The sequence below is a fragment of the Tympanuchus pallidicinctus genome, unplaced genomic scaffold, assembly GCF_026119805.1.
Source record: "Tympanuchus pallidicinctus isolate F22 unplaced genomic scaffold, pur_lepc_1.0 scaffold32, whole genome shotgun sequence".
NCBI lineage: Eukaryota > Metazoa > Chordata > Aves > Galliformes > Phasianidae > Tympanuchus > Tympanuchus pallidicinctus.
In genome coordinates this window covers 2,142,820-2,161,280 of record NW_026294750.1, presented here as the reverse complement: position 1 = coordinate 2,161,280, position 18,461 = coordinate 2,142,820, and the positions used below count along the sequence as shown (strand labels likewise).

The 18,461-nt window shown below is 44.6% G+C and overlaps 1 protein-coding gene and 1 long non-coding RNA gene across 2 annotated transcripts in view; one reads left to right on the top strand and one right to left on the bottom strand.

Annotated features, from left to right (window-relative positions):
- Nucleotides 1-192: 192 nt before the first annotated feature.
- LOC128088029 (uncharacterized) overlaps nucleotides 193-18,461 on the bottom strand; it is a 140,606-nt gene continuing 122,337 nt past the window's right edge. Inside the window, exons 2-3 of the long non-coding RNA XR_008210123.1 lie at nucleotides 8,349-8,400; nucleotides 193-405 (exon numbers count right to left, since the gene is read on the bottom strand). This is a non-coding gene — a long non-coding RNA (uncharacterized LOC128088029). The remainder of the gene's footprint in view (nucleotides 406-8,348; nucleotides 8,401-18,461) is intronic.
- DDX20 (DEAD-box helicase 20) lies at nucleotides 7,817-14,447 on the top strand. The gene is made up of 11 exons (XM_052698094.1): nucleotides 7,817-8,031; nucleotides 8,108-8,202; nucleotides 9,223-9,391; nucleotides 9,715-9,829; nucleotides 9,911-10,053; nucleotides 10,304-10,442; nucleotides 10,767-10,825; nucleotides 11,502-11,584; nucleotides 12,230-12,335; nucleotides 12,420-12,521; nucleotides 13,206-14,447. Exons 1-11 carry the CDS (start codon nucleotides 7,854-7,856, stop codon nucleotides 14,318-14,320), a joined length of 2,304 nt encoding a protein of 767 aa, XP_052554054.1. The 5' UTR covers nucleotides 7,817-7,853; the 3' UTR covers nucleotides 14,321-14,447.

The following is an 18,461-nucleotide window of genomic DNA, read 5'->3' as shown; positions in this document are numbered from 1 at the left end:
GGAGGGGGGTCCCGGCGCTGCCCGCCCCGCGGGGCGGCCCCAACCCGAGGCCGATGCGTGCGGGCACGGCGCGGCGGGGCGGCCGCGTAAACCCTCCGCTCCGCTGGCGTTGGGTCCGGGCGATGCGGGGAAGGGCGACCCGCAGCTCGTGGGAGGGGGATGCCCTGCCCTGCCCTGCCCTGCCCGCAGCGGGCGGTGAGGGGCTGCACAGGGACCCATCCCACCGCCTGTGCGGGAGATGGTGTGCAGAACCGCTCCTTGTCACAGAATCACAGAACGGCCAAGGTTGGAAGGGAGCTCGAGGATCGCGAAGCTCCAACCCCCTGCCACACGCAGGGCCACCAACCTCCACATTTCATAGCAGCCCAGGCTGCCCAGGGCCCCATCCAACCTGGCCTTGAACACCTCCAGGGATGCATAGAGCATCCACAGCCTCTCTGGGCAGCTGTTCCAGCACCTCACCGCTCTCATAGCAAAGAACTTCCCCCTGACATCCAACCTCAATCTTCCCTCCCTTAACTTCAAACCATTTCCCCTTGTCCTGCTGTTATCTCCCCTTTCCAAGAGTTGATTCCCCTCCTGTTTGTAGGCTCCCTTTAGGTACTGCAGGCTGCAATGAGGTCACCCCACAGCCTTCTTTTCTCCAGGCTGAACAAGCCCAGCTCCCTCAGCCTGTCTTTGTAGGGAGGTGCTGCAGCCCCCTGATCATCTTTGTGGCTCCTCTGGGTGCTCTCACTGTCCTGGGAAAGGATACATTTCACTCACAGGGTGGTGAGGCACTGGCACAGGTTGCCCAAGGAGGCTGTGGATGCCCCATCCCTGCAGGCATTCAAGGCCAGGCTGGATGTGGCTCTGGGCAGCCTGGGCTGCTGGTTGGTGACCTGCACACAGCAGGGGGTTGGAACTGGATGATCATTGTGGTCCTTTTCAATCCCAGCCATTCTGTGATTCTATGATTCTATGAGTCTGCTTTTCTGTGCACAGTGTTGCTGGCCGCCTCCCTGCACAGACACACAGACACAGGAGCCAGGAAACACCTCCAGAGCTCCATACTGGGCTTGGCGGCTGCACTCCATTTGGAAGGCTTTGAATTTTATTTTTTTTTTCTTCCCCAACGTTTCTCACGTAATTTTATGTAGGTATTGTTTGTTCTCTGCTCCTGTGCACAATGTATTGTTGGAGTAATAAACGCTGAGTTCCCTGTGCTGGCTTAACAAGGCTTGTGTGAATCATTCTGCAGTGGGAAAGAACTTGATGGAATGAGCGATACTGCTCTCTGCTCTCACGTCTGGGGTGGGAGACAATTGCTTGCTTTCTGCTGTAAATGTCAGCACTGTCAAAGACCGACTGCAGCCTTTGCTCTTCAGGTCTTTAATTCTTTTGAAGGAAAGCATTTTTTATTGTTAGTGACATTTTTGTTTGTAGAAGTCAGCCTTGGTGCTTCTGAAAGCTGACCTTTGTGTCAAAACCCAACTTAAATAGCAAGTTGGTGTTCTGGGCTTCCATGTATGTTCAGGAAATGCTCAGAAATTCGCATTTGCTGGTCCTTCCAGCATCTCTCCCGTTACCGTTCAAGATTCCCAGCCTTTTTCTGCAGGATTTCCATGTCCTGCCTACAAAGGGAGGCACCAAACTCACGCCTGTTTCCAAGGTTTTGTAGGATGTGTGGCAGCAAAGATATTAACGCATTAAAGAAATGGCCTTATCAAAAAGTTAATTGCTTCTAACTGCACGCTGGGAGGTGAGCAGGACACCTGCCAGGTCTGATCTTCCCTAAGGTCTCAGCCAACTGGCCCAGCCATCACCTTCTCTTGCAGTCTGGCTGGGTTCGTTGGCCAGCTGGATGCTCCCCAAGGCCCAGAGATGGGGGATGTTGCTCCCCTGCCTATCCAAGCATGTCAAGTGTCATATGGCAGCTCTGAACAGCCAGTCAGTGGTACAAAATCAGAAAGATGGCATTGTGTGGAGAACACGGGCTGGAACGCCTGCCTCCACCAATTATTCATGCTACACCGAAAGATCCTCCCTCCTCTTTCTGTGCTTTCCTGAAGGGTCTGTTTGCAGGAGGACTCAGCCTCAGATCTGAGGCTTCTGCCTTGCTTGGGTGGCTCAAGATCTTTCTCAAAACAGGGAGCAAAGTTCCATAATTTACTGAATTACCTCTGAGCTGTAAGGTAATATTTAGATATTACACTTTCCCTGTGGCTTGGCACCAAAGCTTGTGCTTGTAATACATAAATAGGCCTAGGTTCAGCAGTTTTGAGCTGAAAAGTGATCAAGTGCTTAATTTATCCAAGTCAGCTTTGAAACAATGGTATTTGTAGGTGCCCTTTTACATTTGGTGGGGAATGGACTGAAGCAGCCATCAAGAGGGAAGGGCTGTTTACGAGGGTGGATAGTGACAGGACAAGGGGGAATGGTCTTAAATTGAGACAAGGGAGCTTTAGGTTGGATATTAGGAGGAAGTTTCTCAGCCAGAGGGTGGTGAGGCACTGGAACAGGTTGCCCAAGGAGGCTGTGGATGCCCCATCCCTGCAGGCATTCAGGGCCAGGCTGGATGTGGCTCTGGGCAGCCTGGGCTGCTGGTTGGTGACCTGCACACAGCAGGGGGTTGAAATGAGATGATCATTGTTGTCCTTTGCAACCCAGGTCATTCTGTGATTCTATGATTCTAAGATTCTATGTCTTCTGTTCTCCAGGTTTGCTGTGTCTACACAAAGGAGGCTGCTGCTGAGCACTGCAGTTTTGGCATCTTAAAAAATGGCATGAAATCAGACCAGGGATTATCCCAGGCATGGCACTCTCTCCCCACGGTTTCCTTTACAGCAGTTGTTTGTTTATCATTATTTTAAATGGTGCTTCTCCCAGTGCTTGGAATATTCCAATATAAAACAAACAAAAACCAGCATACCTCTAATTATTGGAAGCATTGAATCTAAGTTGAGCAGTACTGCATTTTCCAGCATGCCCAGCATCCAGGACCTATTGCACATGTCCATGGCAATGTGCTCCAGAAAGCTCTGTCACAGTTGCAGGACTGAGCTTTGTGATCTGCCAGCAGATGAAGAGCAAAGAGGTTTTAGCTTCTGCTTGGCTCCTGTTTAAGGTCAGTGTTCTGGTCAGTTTTTTAGCCTCCAGGATTGCATATGTCCAGCGAGGCTGATGTAGAAAGGAGCAGAATATCTGTTTGCTCCAAACTAAGGGGAACCTGGAAGAGAACAGGAAAACGAAGAGCATTTCCTCAGTGGGATTTCCCCACAGCCCAACATTTGGGTTCTCAGTGGGGACAACACTGCAGGCTCTGCTCCCTTCCGCTCCGCAGCAGTGTGAGCAATGAGCAGATGGTGCAGCGTGGTGGAAAATCAGGACTCCAAGAAAGCACAGAGTTGAAAGCAAAACCCCCTTCAGCAGAAAGCAACGTGGCTTATTTCAGCATAAAATGAAAAATTGAGATCCTTGGGCAAAAAATAGAATATGCCTTCAGAGCTGTACCCACTTACGTGAACTGCCTCGTTCCTTCTCGTTGGAGAACACATCTATCCCTTCACAGCTGAGGGCTTCCTCATCTCATTTGTTGTCTTTCAGTTCATTGATCTTGTTCCTCAGCGCTTTCACGAGGCTGTTCTTTGTTGAACGAACAACTGTGCTTATCTCTGAATTTTCCTCTTTTTACTTTATTGCACACCGAAGGCGAATCTTTCAGAATGTCTTCTCGCTGAGGCTTCAGCATGACCTAAATTGCATCCATCGCCTTTAAAATCCACTGGGCCATAAGCAGCCAGCCAAGGTGGGTAAGAATATCAGATCAAAAACTTGGATTCTGCTTCTGTATTTGTGCATTAAGTGGCGACTTACCCCTGCAAACAGAACCACTTATTCCACGGGATTGTTTGTTGTATGCAGTCTCTGCACTTGTGGCTCCTGAATTCCTCTCAGGCCCATACCCTGCTATGCCTGCAGCCCTGAAGTAAAGGCTCTCACAGCCCCAGTTGGGCTCCAGCCCCCAAAACTCCCCAGCCAGCACTGAAGTGTGGGTTAAGTGCCAGGGCAGCAGAACTGCTGCTCTCACTGTGCTATCTGGAGCTCCAGAACGATTGGATTACAGCTCGGCTGGCTGCATTTCTGTGACCTACATCATCTTCATACTAGCTGAAAAATAATTTAGCAAACCTTCGTATAAAAGCTTATCCAAGATTAAAATGAGATGAAATTTATTTATTGCAAACTCTGGGCAGTCGCGGTAAGCCCCTCATCACTGCCATAGCTGAAATAGTTCATCCGAGCTGATATTCTGATGCTTCTTTTTGTGACTCCGTAATGTTATCATACCTAAAATGAAATCCTGTGTTATCCTGCCGTTCTCTAACATAAAAACCAACATTATTTTTTTAAGACATGGGAGGCTTAGTAGTTCTCATTTAATTGCAAGCCTTGAGTAATAACAAAAAGGTAACGTCTATCTGAAAACCAAGAGCTTGCTCTGACTTTATTAACTTTCTCCTCAGAAATATTCAGCTGTGGGAAAGGATAACACGTGTGTTTGTGTATCTGTGTGTGAGCGTGACCTCTGCTCCTCACCTCGTTCAGCACCCGCCGCGTTAGGCTCCAAACAGCACAGATAAATAATGCAGGGCCCTTGCCTGGGACAGCTTGCTATTTAATTCATGCTTGCTGCAGAGAAGGGTCAGAAAAAGACTGGAAGTGGAATGTGGGAAGAATAAAACAGTAATGTTCTGTCTTTCTAAGTCATGGTCATTAAAGATGGAATGGGGGAATTTGGTGGAGTGACAAGCTGCTTGCTTACTGCCCCTCTGGCACTATGCATGTTTTTGGGCATTCCCTTCCAGATCATTATTAATTGTGTATGTGAGGTCTTTCAGTCTGGAAGTAGCTGCATCAGTGCCTGCTTCTGCAGCGGTGGTGAATATGAATCCACTATCTGTGTTAACATCAATGGTACTTTCACTGTATGGAGAACACACACAGTTACTATGGCAGTGCAAACACAAACACATGCTGCGCTCCTCAGAGTGATTTCTATGTGCTGCAAAGCACAGAGAATGTCTTCATCCGAACTCGTTTGCGAAAGGAGGATGAGATTATCTCACTTTTAAACTATTTTATAAATATTATGGAAACCAAGATTTGTTCTGAGTAACTCCACGTCTTAGCAGATATAAAAGACAAATCCTTTGAAGCTAAAGGAATCAGACAAGGCAGGTGCTTGTTTACAGTAACTATGTTCAAACCCATAATGAATGTATTTTAAAAAGATATACACAACTTGACAGCTCTGGAAGCCAGTAGAGATTCTCTTGGAGTGCTTTATTCCTCTCTTCCAAAGTGTTAATACAGGATTAGCTGTAGTGGATGGAGAATAAGCTCCAGAGAAAGAGACGGATGAATCTGCAGTGAGTACTTAGCGCTGGTACTCGAGATGCCTGGATGTTTCTTTGCACTCCACGTGTCAGTCTTAGGAGGACTTGGAACAGAGCAAGCTGGAAGCTGAACACGTGATACAGACCCTGCCTTGCTGCTGGAAGATAAGTGCTCTGTGATCTGAAGCAGTGAGAAGCTGACCTTGGTATCAGCATGCACATCCCGGATGCTTTACACAGCTGTTTATCCAAAGCTGATATTTATACATGTTGGTTCATAAAGGAAGGAATCTTGGGTGGAATTAAGCGGAATATGTACTCTGCACCTCATAGAACCATAGAACAGTATGGGTTGGAAGGGACCTTAAAAACCACTCAGCACCAATCCCCGGCTGTGGGTAGGGATGCCTATCTCTGCATTAGGTAGGAGCATCCGGACGTGAGGTGGGATCATAAGAGGGACAAAACAGTGGTGAGTGCTGTTTTGGGGAAATAAAGTATGCACTGAGCAGTTAGGGGATAACTTATCCCTAGGAGGGTTTTCTTCTAAGCCTTTCTTTCTGCTAATGATTCCTCTGGCAGTCGCTTGGGCATTTGCAGTGCAGACAAGGTGGCACTGCTGATGAAATCTGCTACGTGAAGACTTCAGCTTGCAGCAACACAGCACTGTTTCAGCATCGATGAGAAATACTCAGGCTGACATTCACAGGTAACTGACTGTAGAAAGCCCACCAGTTTTTCAGATCCATGCTTTATTTTTTTTTTTTTTCCTTGTTCAACTGCTCTAAATGCAGTGTGCACTTCTATGTAGTGGGGTAGCATCACTCTGCACCACTGGGACAGCAATAGAGGGAAAGTTTTGAGGATCTGAGCATCTCCTCCATCAGACACAGCCTTGTCTCACCCTGAATCGTGCCTCTACCACCAGCAGCTCCTGCTATGTGTGTTGGAAGAGCTAAGCTCTTGATACATCTAACTTATGGAGCTGGAGTTTATTAAAGCACCAGGTACTGTGGTTGTCACAGTGAACTACTAGAAATGATGGGGTGGCTGACTAGTGTGAACAAGCAAATGTGCACATGCTTTGGAAGTCATGCAAAAGTAAAGAGACAGAGTCTGTGCCACAGCTTTCACTACTGTGTGTGCACTGCAGGGAGGCTGCAGGAGCTGATCTGATGCAGCCCAGTCAGTGAGGGACAAAAACAAAGGAAGATGAGCAATGAATCTACCCGTGGTCGTGTCCTGTGCTGCATTCAGACATCGAGATGGTTTGGAATCCCTCCCTCCAAACTCCAATGGAGGCTGAGAAAATTGATTAAGCCTCCACAGACAGCAGTGTCTTTCTGAATTAGAGCGATGTGTCTGAATGTCTCATCAACACTGCATGGCAGAGGACAATGATATCTGCATCCAAACCACTGAGCTGTACTACCACAACATGCCCGCTATCTCAGGGAGGGGTGAGGGAAGCTGAAAGGAGGAGCAGCTCGTTGCATGGGGATGTTTTATCACCTCTTCTCTACCCTTCCCCACTGAGCACAGATACTCCTGACCGCTCTTCGTTGTCTGTTTAAATCACATCAATTTAAAAGGGTTATAAGAGGCTGCATTTAATCAAAGCATTTGTTACATCCAGGTCTCCTTGTCCGTCTCCTTTCCCAGATGTATCCAAAGAATTATCTCATTGGAGACCCGTTTCCCCTTGAGGACCCAAGGGGAATATCCACTTAACAATTAAAGAACAATTGGAGCTAAGAGGATGCTGGATGTCACCTCCTCAGAGCAGCCCAGCCCTGCCATCACCATCTGCCCGCCCTGCAGGGCTGAGCTCCCACAGCAGAGGTGGGTGTTGTGCTCAGACATTCACAGGAAGATCTCAGCTAATGATACAAAGCAGCAGAGCAGACTCGGCCACTTTTTCGTTCGTATCTTTCTCCCTGTAAGGAATGCGAACAGGAGGAATTTCAGAGGCGCCACAGAGACCTTGGCACACCCAAAGCCATTGCAGCACACTGGGGCTTCCTGGAGATGTCAGGATAACAGCATTGTGTGTTGGTACCGTGTGAACCACGGCTGAGGCCTCTCAGATCCCACTGCCACCAATGGAAGCTGCACGTCCAGAGCCTCCGAACCACGGCAACAATAAAACTGATGTGCACGAAAACACCCACAATTCAAAGCAAGTGCTCTACAGAGGGCAGTAAGTAATGCACATACAGTGTATTCACACATTTGGATTCGGCTGAAGTGCAAAGCTGCACCGCGGTTTTATTTTGTTTTGCTCGTAGGCAGGGCAAGGCAGGCGCACAGGTAAACGCAGCCCGCCAAGAAACAGCGCGCCAACCCAGCGCGACCCCGCGGCCGTTGCGCCCCCTGGCGGTGTGGCGGGCGGAGGGGGCGGACAGAGCGCATGCGCGGCGCGGGCCGAAGGTACTTCTCGCGAGATGCGGCGCGACATCGCTTCCCGCTCGTAAGATGGCGGCGCCCGCTGAGTGCCGGTTCCGCACCCGCGACGTGCTGCTGCCCGGCGGCCCGCCTGATTTCGGCTCGCTGCTGCTGTCGCCGCCGGTGCTGGCGGGACTGGAGGCGGCTGGGTTCCACAGGCCGTCGCCCGTTCAGCTGAAGGCCATCCCGCTGGGGCGCTGCGGGCTGGGTGAGTGGGGGGCCGCGCGGGGCCGGGAGCGGGGCGGGAGGAGCGGTGCTCCCTAACGTGTGTGGGCTCCTTCCAGATCTCATCGTGCAGGCAAAGTCCGGAACCGGTAAAACGTGCGTTTTCTCCACCATCGCCTTGGACGCACTGTTGCTTGACAGCACGGTCACTCAGGTGAGCCCCGGTGACAGAATCACAGAATGGCCCGGGTTGGAAGGGACCTCGTGGATCACGAAGCTCCAACCCCCTGCCACACACAGGGCCACCAACCTCCACATTTCATACCAGCCCAGGCTCCCATCCAACCTGGCCTTGAACACCTCCAGGGATGCACGGGGCATCCACAGCCTCTCTGGGCAGCTGTTCCAGCACCTCACCACTCTCATAGTACAGAACTTCCCCCTGACGTCCAACCTCAATCTTCCCTCCCTCAACTTCAAACCATTTCCCCTTGTCCTGCCATTATCAACCCTTTCCAAGAATTGACTCCCCTCCTGTTTGTAGGCTCCCTTTAGGTACTGCAGGCTGCAATGAGATCACCCCGCAGCCTTCTTTTCTCCAGGCTGAACAAGCCCAGCTCCCTCAGCCTGTCTTTGTAGGGAAGTGCTCCCATCCTCTGATCATCTTTGTGGCTCCTCTGGACCCTCTCCAGCAGCTCTGTCTTTCTTGAACTGGGATAAGTGTCTGGGCACTTATTTGTATATAAGCAGCAGTGTTTGAAATTTAAGCACCTCCCTGATGAGGACAGGCTGTGAGAGTGGGGGATTTTCAGCCTGGAGAAGAAATGGCTCCAAAAGGACCATGTAGCAGCCTTCCAGAGTTTGAAGGCTTCATGCAGGAAAGCTGGGGAGGGAATTTTTATAAGGGCGGAGGGGGAATGGCTTTAAACTGGAATAGAGAAGATTTAGATCAGATATTAGGAAGAAACGTTTTGCTGTGAGGGTGGTGAGACGCTGGAAGAGGTTGCTTAGTGAGGCTGTGGATGTTCCCTCCCTGGAAGGCCAGGCTGGATGGGGCTGTAAGCAACCTGGGCTGGTGGAAATGTCCCTGCCGATAGCAGGGGGTTGATTAGATGATCTTAAAGGTCCCTTCCAACCCAAACCATCCTATGATTCTAAATCATCACAACTTGATGCGCTTCAATCTTACAAACTTGTTGCGTGGCTTTCAAATACAGCTGTTTGTTACTCACAGGTTCTTATCTTGGCTCCCACACGAGAGATCGCTGTGCAGATTCATGCTGTTATCACAACAATTGGGATAAAGATGGAAGGTTTGGAATGCCATGTCTTCATTGGAGGGACTCCTTTGAGCCAGGACAAAGTCAGACTGAAGAAATGCCACATAGCAGTTGGCTCTCCAGGTATGGGCATGTTGCACTTTGCTTCACTGGATGCTGTCTGATACCTGATGGTACAATAGTTGGTACTTCTGAAATCTGGATTTCTTTGGAACTCTCTTTTATTGCTAAAAAAGGGGCAGTGCCAAATATGTTCGGACTGAGATGGTGTTTTCAGTGAGAGATTATTCTAAACATGGATTTTTTTTTTTTAAAGGATGCTAAAATTAATTTTAAAAGGTGACTGTTGAGAACCAGTCCTTAGTTAATAGCAAGTTAGATTCTCTTTAGCTTAAACTTGGAGTTAATATTTCAGAAGCTCACTTTGCTTTTTTCTTTATGTCTAGGTCGAATAAAACAGCTCATAGAGTTGGACTACTTGAACACGGCCAGTATTCGGCTCTTCATTCTTGATGAAGCAGACAAGCTTCTGGAAGAAGGCAGCTTTCAGGAGCAAATCAAGTAAGAAAAGTGCTTACCCATTGTATTGATTTGCAGATTAGATCAATTTTTGTTAGTCGTTCCCATTTTTGTCTCTCACAGTTGGATTTACTCTTCGCTGCCAGCCAATAAACAGATGCTTGCTGTTTCAGCTACTTACCCTGAGTCATTAGCTAATGCATTGACAATGTACATGAGAGAGCCAACGTTTGTGAGGCTGAATCCCACTGACCCAAGTCTCATTGGTGAGTTGTTCATTGATTGTGTTGTCAATAGATTGTGAAGGGTGTACTGAGACCAAAGCATGCCTTCACAATTTTCAGATTCTTTGTGTTTCTTTCATTTAAGAAAAAACCTGCTGTGTAACATTTTATTTGGTGGATGTGTTTGCATTTGAAAGTCTTTGTCAGCATGTCACAGCAGCTGAAACAGCAGCCTAGCTTTTTTTTTCTTCTTATGGAAATCCTTAATTTGATGTCTTGGTTTCATGCTCAGGGTTGAAGCAGTATTACAAAATTGTGAATTCCCATCCACTTCCACATAAAACATTTGAGGAAAAAACCCAGCACCTGCAAGAGTTGTTCAGCAAGATTCCATTTAATCAAGCGTTAGTCTTCTCAAATTTGCATAGCAGGTAATAAATCCATTCAAGGATAAATTTCTGTATGTCTTTTTTTTAACACTTCTTATAAAGGTCTCAAAGCAATATGCAAATTTCTGAAATACAGAGCTGGAATGTTGAAATAGCCTGAAATATTCACAGTAAAACTTCAGCACAGAAGTACCTCGTACATTAGATGATAGTGAGTCCTATTATCTGTTACTCATGTCCATTTATAAATATGGCCATAAAATGGTAGTGAAATCTTTGCCTATAAAGAACAGTGTTGTATTAAATGCATGTGGGTTGTCATATGTGCACTCTTAATTACTGTTTTTATTGTGTATATTCTATTAGGGCTCAACATCTAGCTGAAATACTAACATCCAGAGGCTTTCCTGCTGAGTGTATTTCAGGTAAGCCTGCCCAGAGCTCTGTTGGTTGAAACTGTGTGTAAAAATGACCTAACATAAGAAAATACCTCTTGATCTTAAAAGCTTGATTTGCATGGCCTCTGCTGAAATAGTAAGAATAGCATTAGAGTCTCTAAAGGATTCCGTGTTAAATTTCTGCATTGATGAAGCTTGCAGCCTTCTACTTTGTTTGAAAATCACATAATGATGTGAAACACTTGGGCAAGTGTTGCCCTGTGTGAAGGATGAAGCTGTATTTGCAGCTCGAAGCTGTATTTTTTGGGAATGCAGATATTGAACTTAAATCTATTTCTGTTTTCTCTGTAAAAAGCTAGCAGCTAGCTTTTAGTGTTCATTAGAAATCTTCCTTTCAATTTTTAGTTCAACAGCTTTTCATGCCTTATGGGGTGGTGATGTAAAAATTGGTCTGAAATCTGTGTTATTCAGATGGTTTAAGTATCTGTAATGGTTTCTTTTTTAAAATGAGCAAAATGGGTAATTTTAATGTATTTTCAAACTTGTCCTGCTTATTACATGTACTCATTTAGCACTGATGTTTGAGGAAGTTTCTCTCAAGCTTGCCTTTCATGTCTATACTTTATAAAGTAGAGTATTCCAGGAGTTTTAGAGGCATAAAACTGTTGAACATTGAAGTTGTTTCTGTTTTCTTTTTCCCTAGGCAGCATGAATCAAAGCCAGCGGCTCGATGCTATGGCTAAACTAAAGCAATTCCACTGTAGAGTTCTGATTTCCACAGACTTGGTGAGTTACTGTCTCACTGTACCTGACTGTTGCAAATACACCCATTTCAGAGAATTAATTTGACTAGAACATAAACGTGCTGTTGAAGCATTTGATTTGAGCACTGCTCAAGTTTGAAACCTAGTTGTCATCTGCTATCTTTCTGTTTCAAAAACCAGTTGTAATTTTGCTGTTGAATGGCAGAAGTTTGCAGAGATTTCAGAGGAGTAGAGGTGTGTTTACTTTGGGTGGGAGCTGTGGGAAAAATCAGGCTTTCTTTAATGCAATATACTCACAGTACAACTTCAAACAGAGCTTATGTTTATGTTTGAAGTACTTGGGTTTTTTTGGCTGTTGGTGTATTTCAGGTGGTTGCTGGTGGTTCTATCATGAAAAAAGTTACAGCTTGCTGGCAGGTGTTTTGATGCTTGCAAGAAATGCGCTTGTTTGTACTGCAGTACAAAAAGAAGTGATCCATAATTTGTACATTCCAGTGCAGGATGTCTGTTCTCCATGTAAGCTCACTGGAAAATTGTCGATGCTCTGTAGTGTGTTGCAACCATCTGAGTTGCTACGTGAGCGGTTGTTCACGAATGTGTCGCAGTACATAAACATCTTTTCAAGCCCCTGCAGTTATGAATCCCCTTTTGTCTTTGTTTTCTCAAGACATCTCGTGGAATCGATGCTGAAAAAGTGAACCTGGTCATCAATCTGGATGTCCCAGTAGATTGGGAAACCTACATGCATCGGATCGGCAGAGCCGGGCGCTTTGGTAAAAACAGTCATGTGGATTTCTCGAGGTTGCACCAGCTCTTCTGGGTCCAGTTAGGTGATTATACTTCATTTTCTACCACAGGAACTTTAGGCTTATCTGTGACGTACTGCTGCCGTGGAGAGGAGGAAAACATGATGATGAAAATTGCTCAGAAATGTAACCTACGGCTTCTTCCTTTACCTGGTACGTCCTGTCCTGTGAGTGCAGCTGTATAATTTTTTCCCTGTTGATTTCTTTCTGCTGTTCATTCAAGACTTTAGGTGGCAGCTTTTTGATGTGAATATTTGCTGAAATTGAAATAACTTTGGTACAGTCAGAATTCTTATCCTCTGTGCTTGTGACCGCTTGTGTAACTGCTGTATAAGCGAAGGAATAGGAAATGTTTGTAGTGCACGTCTGTAGATGAAGGCAGGAACTTGAAATCCAACTGTTTGTTATGCAACTACAGAACACCTGGAACTTGAGAAAGTTGGTATTAAGCCTTTCAGCAAGGCTTACAAGGCTGTAAGATAGAATAGAAGGAAACAGTAATAGAAACAGCCAAAGATTCACTGCTCTTCTCTGCTAGAAGCTATTCTGCTGGAATTGTAGCACTTCTTAAAATTTTTAAACTTTTTACCTGATTAATAAAAATGGAAATGAAGAATAGTTCACTAATGCAGTACGTACTGTATTAATTAGCTTCCTGATGCCTCCCGTGAAGAAAGCATTCTGTATGTTTGAGCTTTTTCAAGAAGTGAAGGCACTGGTTTGCACTTCTAATTTTGCATATCTTAACATCTTATCTGCGTGTTGCTTCAGTACTCATTTGAATTCTGGAAGGAAAGATGCACTTAATTGAGTGCTGCTTGTTTCCCTTTTGTGCAGAGCCTATTCCTCCTGGAATGATGGATCAGTTTGAAGATGGGGAGGTTGAAGTCAAACCTGTTGTATACACAGGTGCTTCAGTAAATTCTGACACTGTGTGTCTTAAACCAGAAGAACCAGTACTTCAGCCTGTCCAAAATAATTCTGCGGAGGTACCTCAGCCTCATTCTAATCTTCAGGTTGGTAATTCTTCTGTAGAGAAGCCAAAAAATGCTTTGGAACAAAAGCAGGTGAAAAAGTACACAAATTCTGCCAAGGTGGAAAAAAACAGCAGAAACTCCAAAACCTCCAGCTGCAATAGAAAGCAAAAGAATCAAGTAGAAACTGTCTCCAGAATGGCTGAGCCGAATAGCACAGGGGTTCCGGATGAGGAAGCCTTAAAAAGAAATCTGCCCAAAATCCCATGCTTATCATCTTTCAAAAACCAACAGAACAATCCTTGGAGCTTTTCAGAGCTTGTTGAAGACTATGAATACTTCATTAAAGAAGGGTTGGAGAGAGATGTTGAAATTTTAAGAAGCTATTCAGGCCCAGGAGATCAATGTGAACTCCCCAGAAATGGCGGTATAGAGTGGAAAGAGGTGGAACATAATAGGGACACGGTAGCAAATGATGTTCTGTCTGATGACAGTGATGCTTCATGCAGTTCAAGGGCTTCCTCTCACAGTAGTGCAAGTAACTCATGCTTTGAAGCATTTTCAGACAGGCAGGCAAAAAATGCTGTCCCCACCACCTGTCAGGGTCTTACAGGCTTTTGTCCCGCACCAGGGAAGCTGAAGGAGCAATCACAAGTCCCAAAGCAAAATCAGGTGAAAAAGAAAGCTCTGAAACAAAATGCCAAAGAAAAGAAAAAACATTCCCATCAGTACCCTAATCCTGCCCCAAGAAAGACTGGAGATGGGTCCTCCTGTGGCTCGTGGGATGATGGTGTTCCTGGCTTTCCTCACGAGGCGTGGAGTTACGAAGACTACTGGAAATCTTACTATCAAGCATGGCAGAACTACTATGCTGCAGTTTCTCACTTTCACTACAGGAAAAGTTACAGACACTTGATGTGGATGAATGCTTATGTCAACTCGGTCTACTTTCAGGAACTGCTGGAAGGTGGTGATTAATGTACTGACATTGTTTGAGTGAAGTAAACTGCTGTCTTTTTTATGAGCAGGATGTATCTAGGTAAATGTTTTATACGCATTCCAGCAGTGGTGTTAGAAGTTGTTAATAAAATGAAATGGCAGACAACTAATTGTTCAGTTGCAGTCTTTAAAATAGCAAGGAAACAAAAGGCAAGTCAGTTGCTTCCATGTAGGAAACCTCAGTAAGGAGAAAATGTGAAACAAGCCCAGCTTTCTCTACGTGATTTTCTTCCCTATGACTTTTGGCTGAAGATGAATTCACAGTGAAGCTACCGAAGCTGCTTATTGTCAGAGATCATCCTCTTCTCTGTAATTCTTAACCAGAGGGCACTGGTAATGTACCAGTTGATATTGGCAGACTAAAACTTGCATCTCAATACCTGTATTGCTAATTTAAGTGCAGTTAATTGGCACTGCTTAAATAACATTTCTAGAGCTAGTTAAATGGCAAGCTGTGCAGTCTGGGATGGTTTAATTATGTATGAGGTGTGCAGCTCCTATAACTGGCTTTTCCTCAGGGTGCAGCAGTATCAGACTTGCCATGTTTACAGAAAAGCTTTAATTAGAAAGGAAATTACTCATTAGTTCTAAATCTAATTTGTATTTCCTGTTTTGGTTGCCGTTTTTTTTAATGTAGCTGTCTGGAAGCAGGACAAGGTGAAAGTAGTGGCTGGCTTAGGCTACTGACACTGGTCTGACTTCACACTCATTTTGGAACTTCATTTTTAGTACGTGTGAGATCACAGAGCTAGATCTCTAGCTAGTTCTATTGATTTTTGCTATGTTCATCAGAGCAGGTGTGTGATTTGTTGCTTTTTTCTTTTCGTGGTCAGAGTAGCATTGATTGGAATTCCTTCAGTGAAAGCTCTATTTCCTACCTGCTATGACTTGCACTTCCAAGGAGGACTTTTTCTTGTATCTGGTGAAATGAATGTCTTCAAGGATACTTGGTTGCTCACCTCTGGCTACTTCCAAATCAATTTTGGGAAATGCAATACTCCTCTGTGAATAAATTTTGTTGCTTGTCAGAGTTCTTAATGTTGCTGTAATAATCCCGTGCAAATCCTGTGGTGTCCCTGGCAGCACTTTGAACCCTTTCGTGTAGTTGTGGATATCTACATTCCAAGCTGTGTCTTATGGACTGTCAGAAGATCCTCAGGAGTGCTTTAGCTCATGAGTGGCATAGAAGTCAGAGGGTCAATTAAGAAAAATTCACCTGTTGTTTCTTTTTTCAGTTGGGGAAATGTTTCCCCCTTGTGGTGTCTTGCTTTACTACAGAAGAAAGAATGTAAATGCAGCTGCTGCTTGGGTGTTAGTTTACATAGTAATCATTTTAAATATTATTATTTAAAAATGCCTCTAAGCGATTCTTCCTAAGATACTCAAGATGAGAGCAATGCTGCTTTTTTTTTTTCCAGCTGAAACAAACTGACCCATCTGAAATACAGCTTGTTAGCTGTAAGCCTAACAGCTTACTTGTTAGCCTAACAGGAGCTCCCAAGACCCGAGTGCTTTTGAAAGGAAAGGCATAATGTGTGCTTTTAACTGTTAGCTCAGGACTATTTTTGTTCTTTTCCTTCTTCTGCCATACTCAACTGTACCACAACAAACTACCACAGCAAGAGGGCTCTCCTGCATTACATCTGCATGATCTGAGTGTTTTGTTCTTGTTTCCGACATGAAGATTGCTGCATGCCTTAGCAATCAAAAGGAGGCAGCTGGTAAGGGTTTCCCTTAGGTTTGTGCTTTAATGCTGTCCTACAGCATCTCTTATCTCGCTGCTCTTGTCAACTCTTGCTGAAATAAGAGCTATTAGTGTTTCATTGCAGCTCACGTTGCTGAGGTCATCACCCAGCGCTCTCCAAAGAACCTCCCAACATTCTTTAGAAGAAATCTACGGCATCGTCTTGGTATTTGTGGCACATACTCTGTTTAATCCAGATTGGATACATCAGGTACAGCAGTGGCACAAGACTCAATACTGTAAATGATATACAAGTTTCAACATATGCACTACAATTCCAAAAGAAGACAACAGGAAACTTGGTTCTTCTAGAAAGTTGTTCTCAAATGAAGCTACCTGCAGTTGTATACGGTACATTTTGTATCTGTCCTCTGATGTTTGTAAGCAAAGCCCACTTATAGTACGAAAATAGAAAATAATAAGGTTGAGAGCTTCTCATAACATAAAACTCCTAAAGAAATACTATTGGAATGCCTTATTAATTTATCAAAAATATACCATCACCTGCGTTTTGTCAGATAGCTCATTGGTCCGAGGAGCCTTTGGGAGCTCCCAGTCATGGCTGTGACAGAACTGAGAAGGACATGGGATGAGGTGGTGAACTCACCCATGCAGCTGTGTAACCTCCTGTGACTAGCACTAGTTCAAATTGAAGCCAAAAAGAAACACGTGCACACATGTACATATGAAGGTAACAGACTATTGGCTGAGATCAAAACTCAGGAAGGAATTGTCACAAGGTCTTTGTCACCTGGTCTGTTGAATGATCCACCCATGATTTTTTCTGGCACAGTTTTTTTTCCTGCATTCTGGCAATAGTAGCAGTACTTTTCTGTGTGCTTTCTCCAGGTTTCTCTCTGGTGTTTTGGAGGCTTTGTGAACTGAGCTTCATCTATTTATTGTCAAATTGGCAAAGAGAGGTGAGATGACTTCTTCGAGATCGCTTAGTGGTTCATCAAGACAATGAAGAGTAGAACATAGGTTCCTGAGGCTAACTCTCCTGGCTGCAATCAGTATGCACACTGCATTGTGTTTGCTTTTAAAGTTTTCAAAGTATAAAACCTTTGTAAGAGCATTTATAGCATCCATAAACACGAAGGCTACAAACTCAAGTTAGCTACTGCAGTTGCTTAATGTCTTGAAGAAAGTCTTTCAAATGGTTATAATCTTTAATTAGGATAGATTGGTAAGTTATGTGGAAAAGGCATGTTATTTATCTAACATTAAAAGCAGAATAAAGTCTGGAGTTCAAAGCTGTTGCTGTTTGTAAGCCATCCATGACTGCTGACTTTGTAGCTCTGCAGTCATCTGACATAAATAACATTAAAACAAGGGAGGTTGTAACCCAGAAATTAAAGCTGATTTTGAATGTACCAAGTTCAAATTGTAACATAGGTAAGATACAGCACATCTATGACCTCTGCACTAAAAAAAGCCAAATACTGGGAGAAACTTCACTTCCCTTAGCTGGTACTGATACACATCTGTCTGATCTGGGATGATAGGTGCTGGTTTGCAGCATATTATCAACTATTTCAGGTTAAGCAAATAGCTTTGATTCAAATTTACTGTTTCTGGAAACTGCAAAGAAGGATGTAATTCTCTGAGGTTTCTGTTTGAATTACATATTACTTTGTCCCACACTAAAGCCCTGGGTGTTACTTAGTTTACCTTTTTCCCATTCTGTTTGTACAATGATAATTACTGACATAAAAAAGGCAGCTTTCTCACCCTCTGGAAAGGAGAATAATTTTAAAAGATATGAAAGAGTATAATGGTAATAAAGGAAGGGAGAATGAGAACTATGGCTGAACAGCAAGGGAAAAAACTTTGCCATTGAAATGCATTAGTCTGGAATAAGCTTTGCAGGAAAGCAGTGGGAGCCCTTTTCATGGAGAATTTGAAATGTGCAGAAAGCAGGGTGATGTATTGCAGGGAAGGATCTTCTGCTAGTGGGGGTTTTAAAGGAAAAATTGGATTTTGGAATGAATAGATGGAAGTTAAAGCCCAGATGGGGAAGGTGCTGCTCATCATTCTTTGCCAGTTGGGTGTATTTCCTCCTGTCAGCAGTGCAGTGCCAGGTGGGGTGAGGGTGAACCTATAGAATATGCTGAAAATCTGTGGAAATACTTTTCCCTCAAGAGGTGGTTTTGAAGAGAAGCTAAATGCTTGGACAAAGGTGTTGCTTCTTTAATATTTTTAGTATTGCTTTACAAAAGACTGGAAAAACAATCCCCTTCCACTTGCTTTATGTGCAAATGATTTGTTTTTATCTTTTTTTTTTTTCATGAAGAAAGAAAACCTATAAAGATTTGCAAGAAATTAGAGGGGGAGGGGTAAGGTTTTCCCAATGAACTGCTAATATTCTGTTGCCTT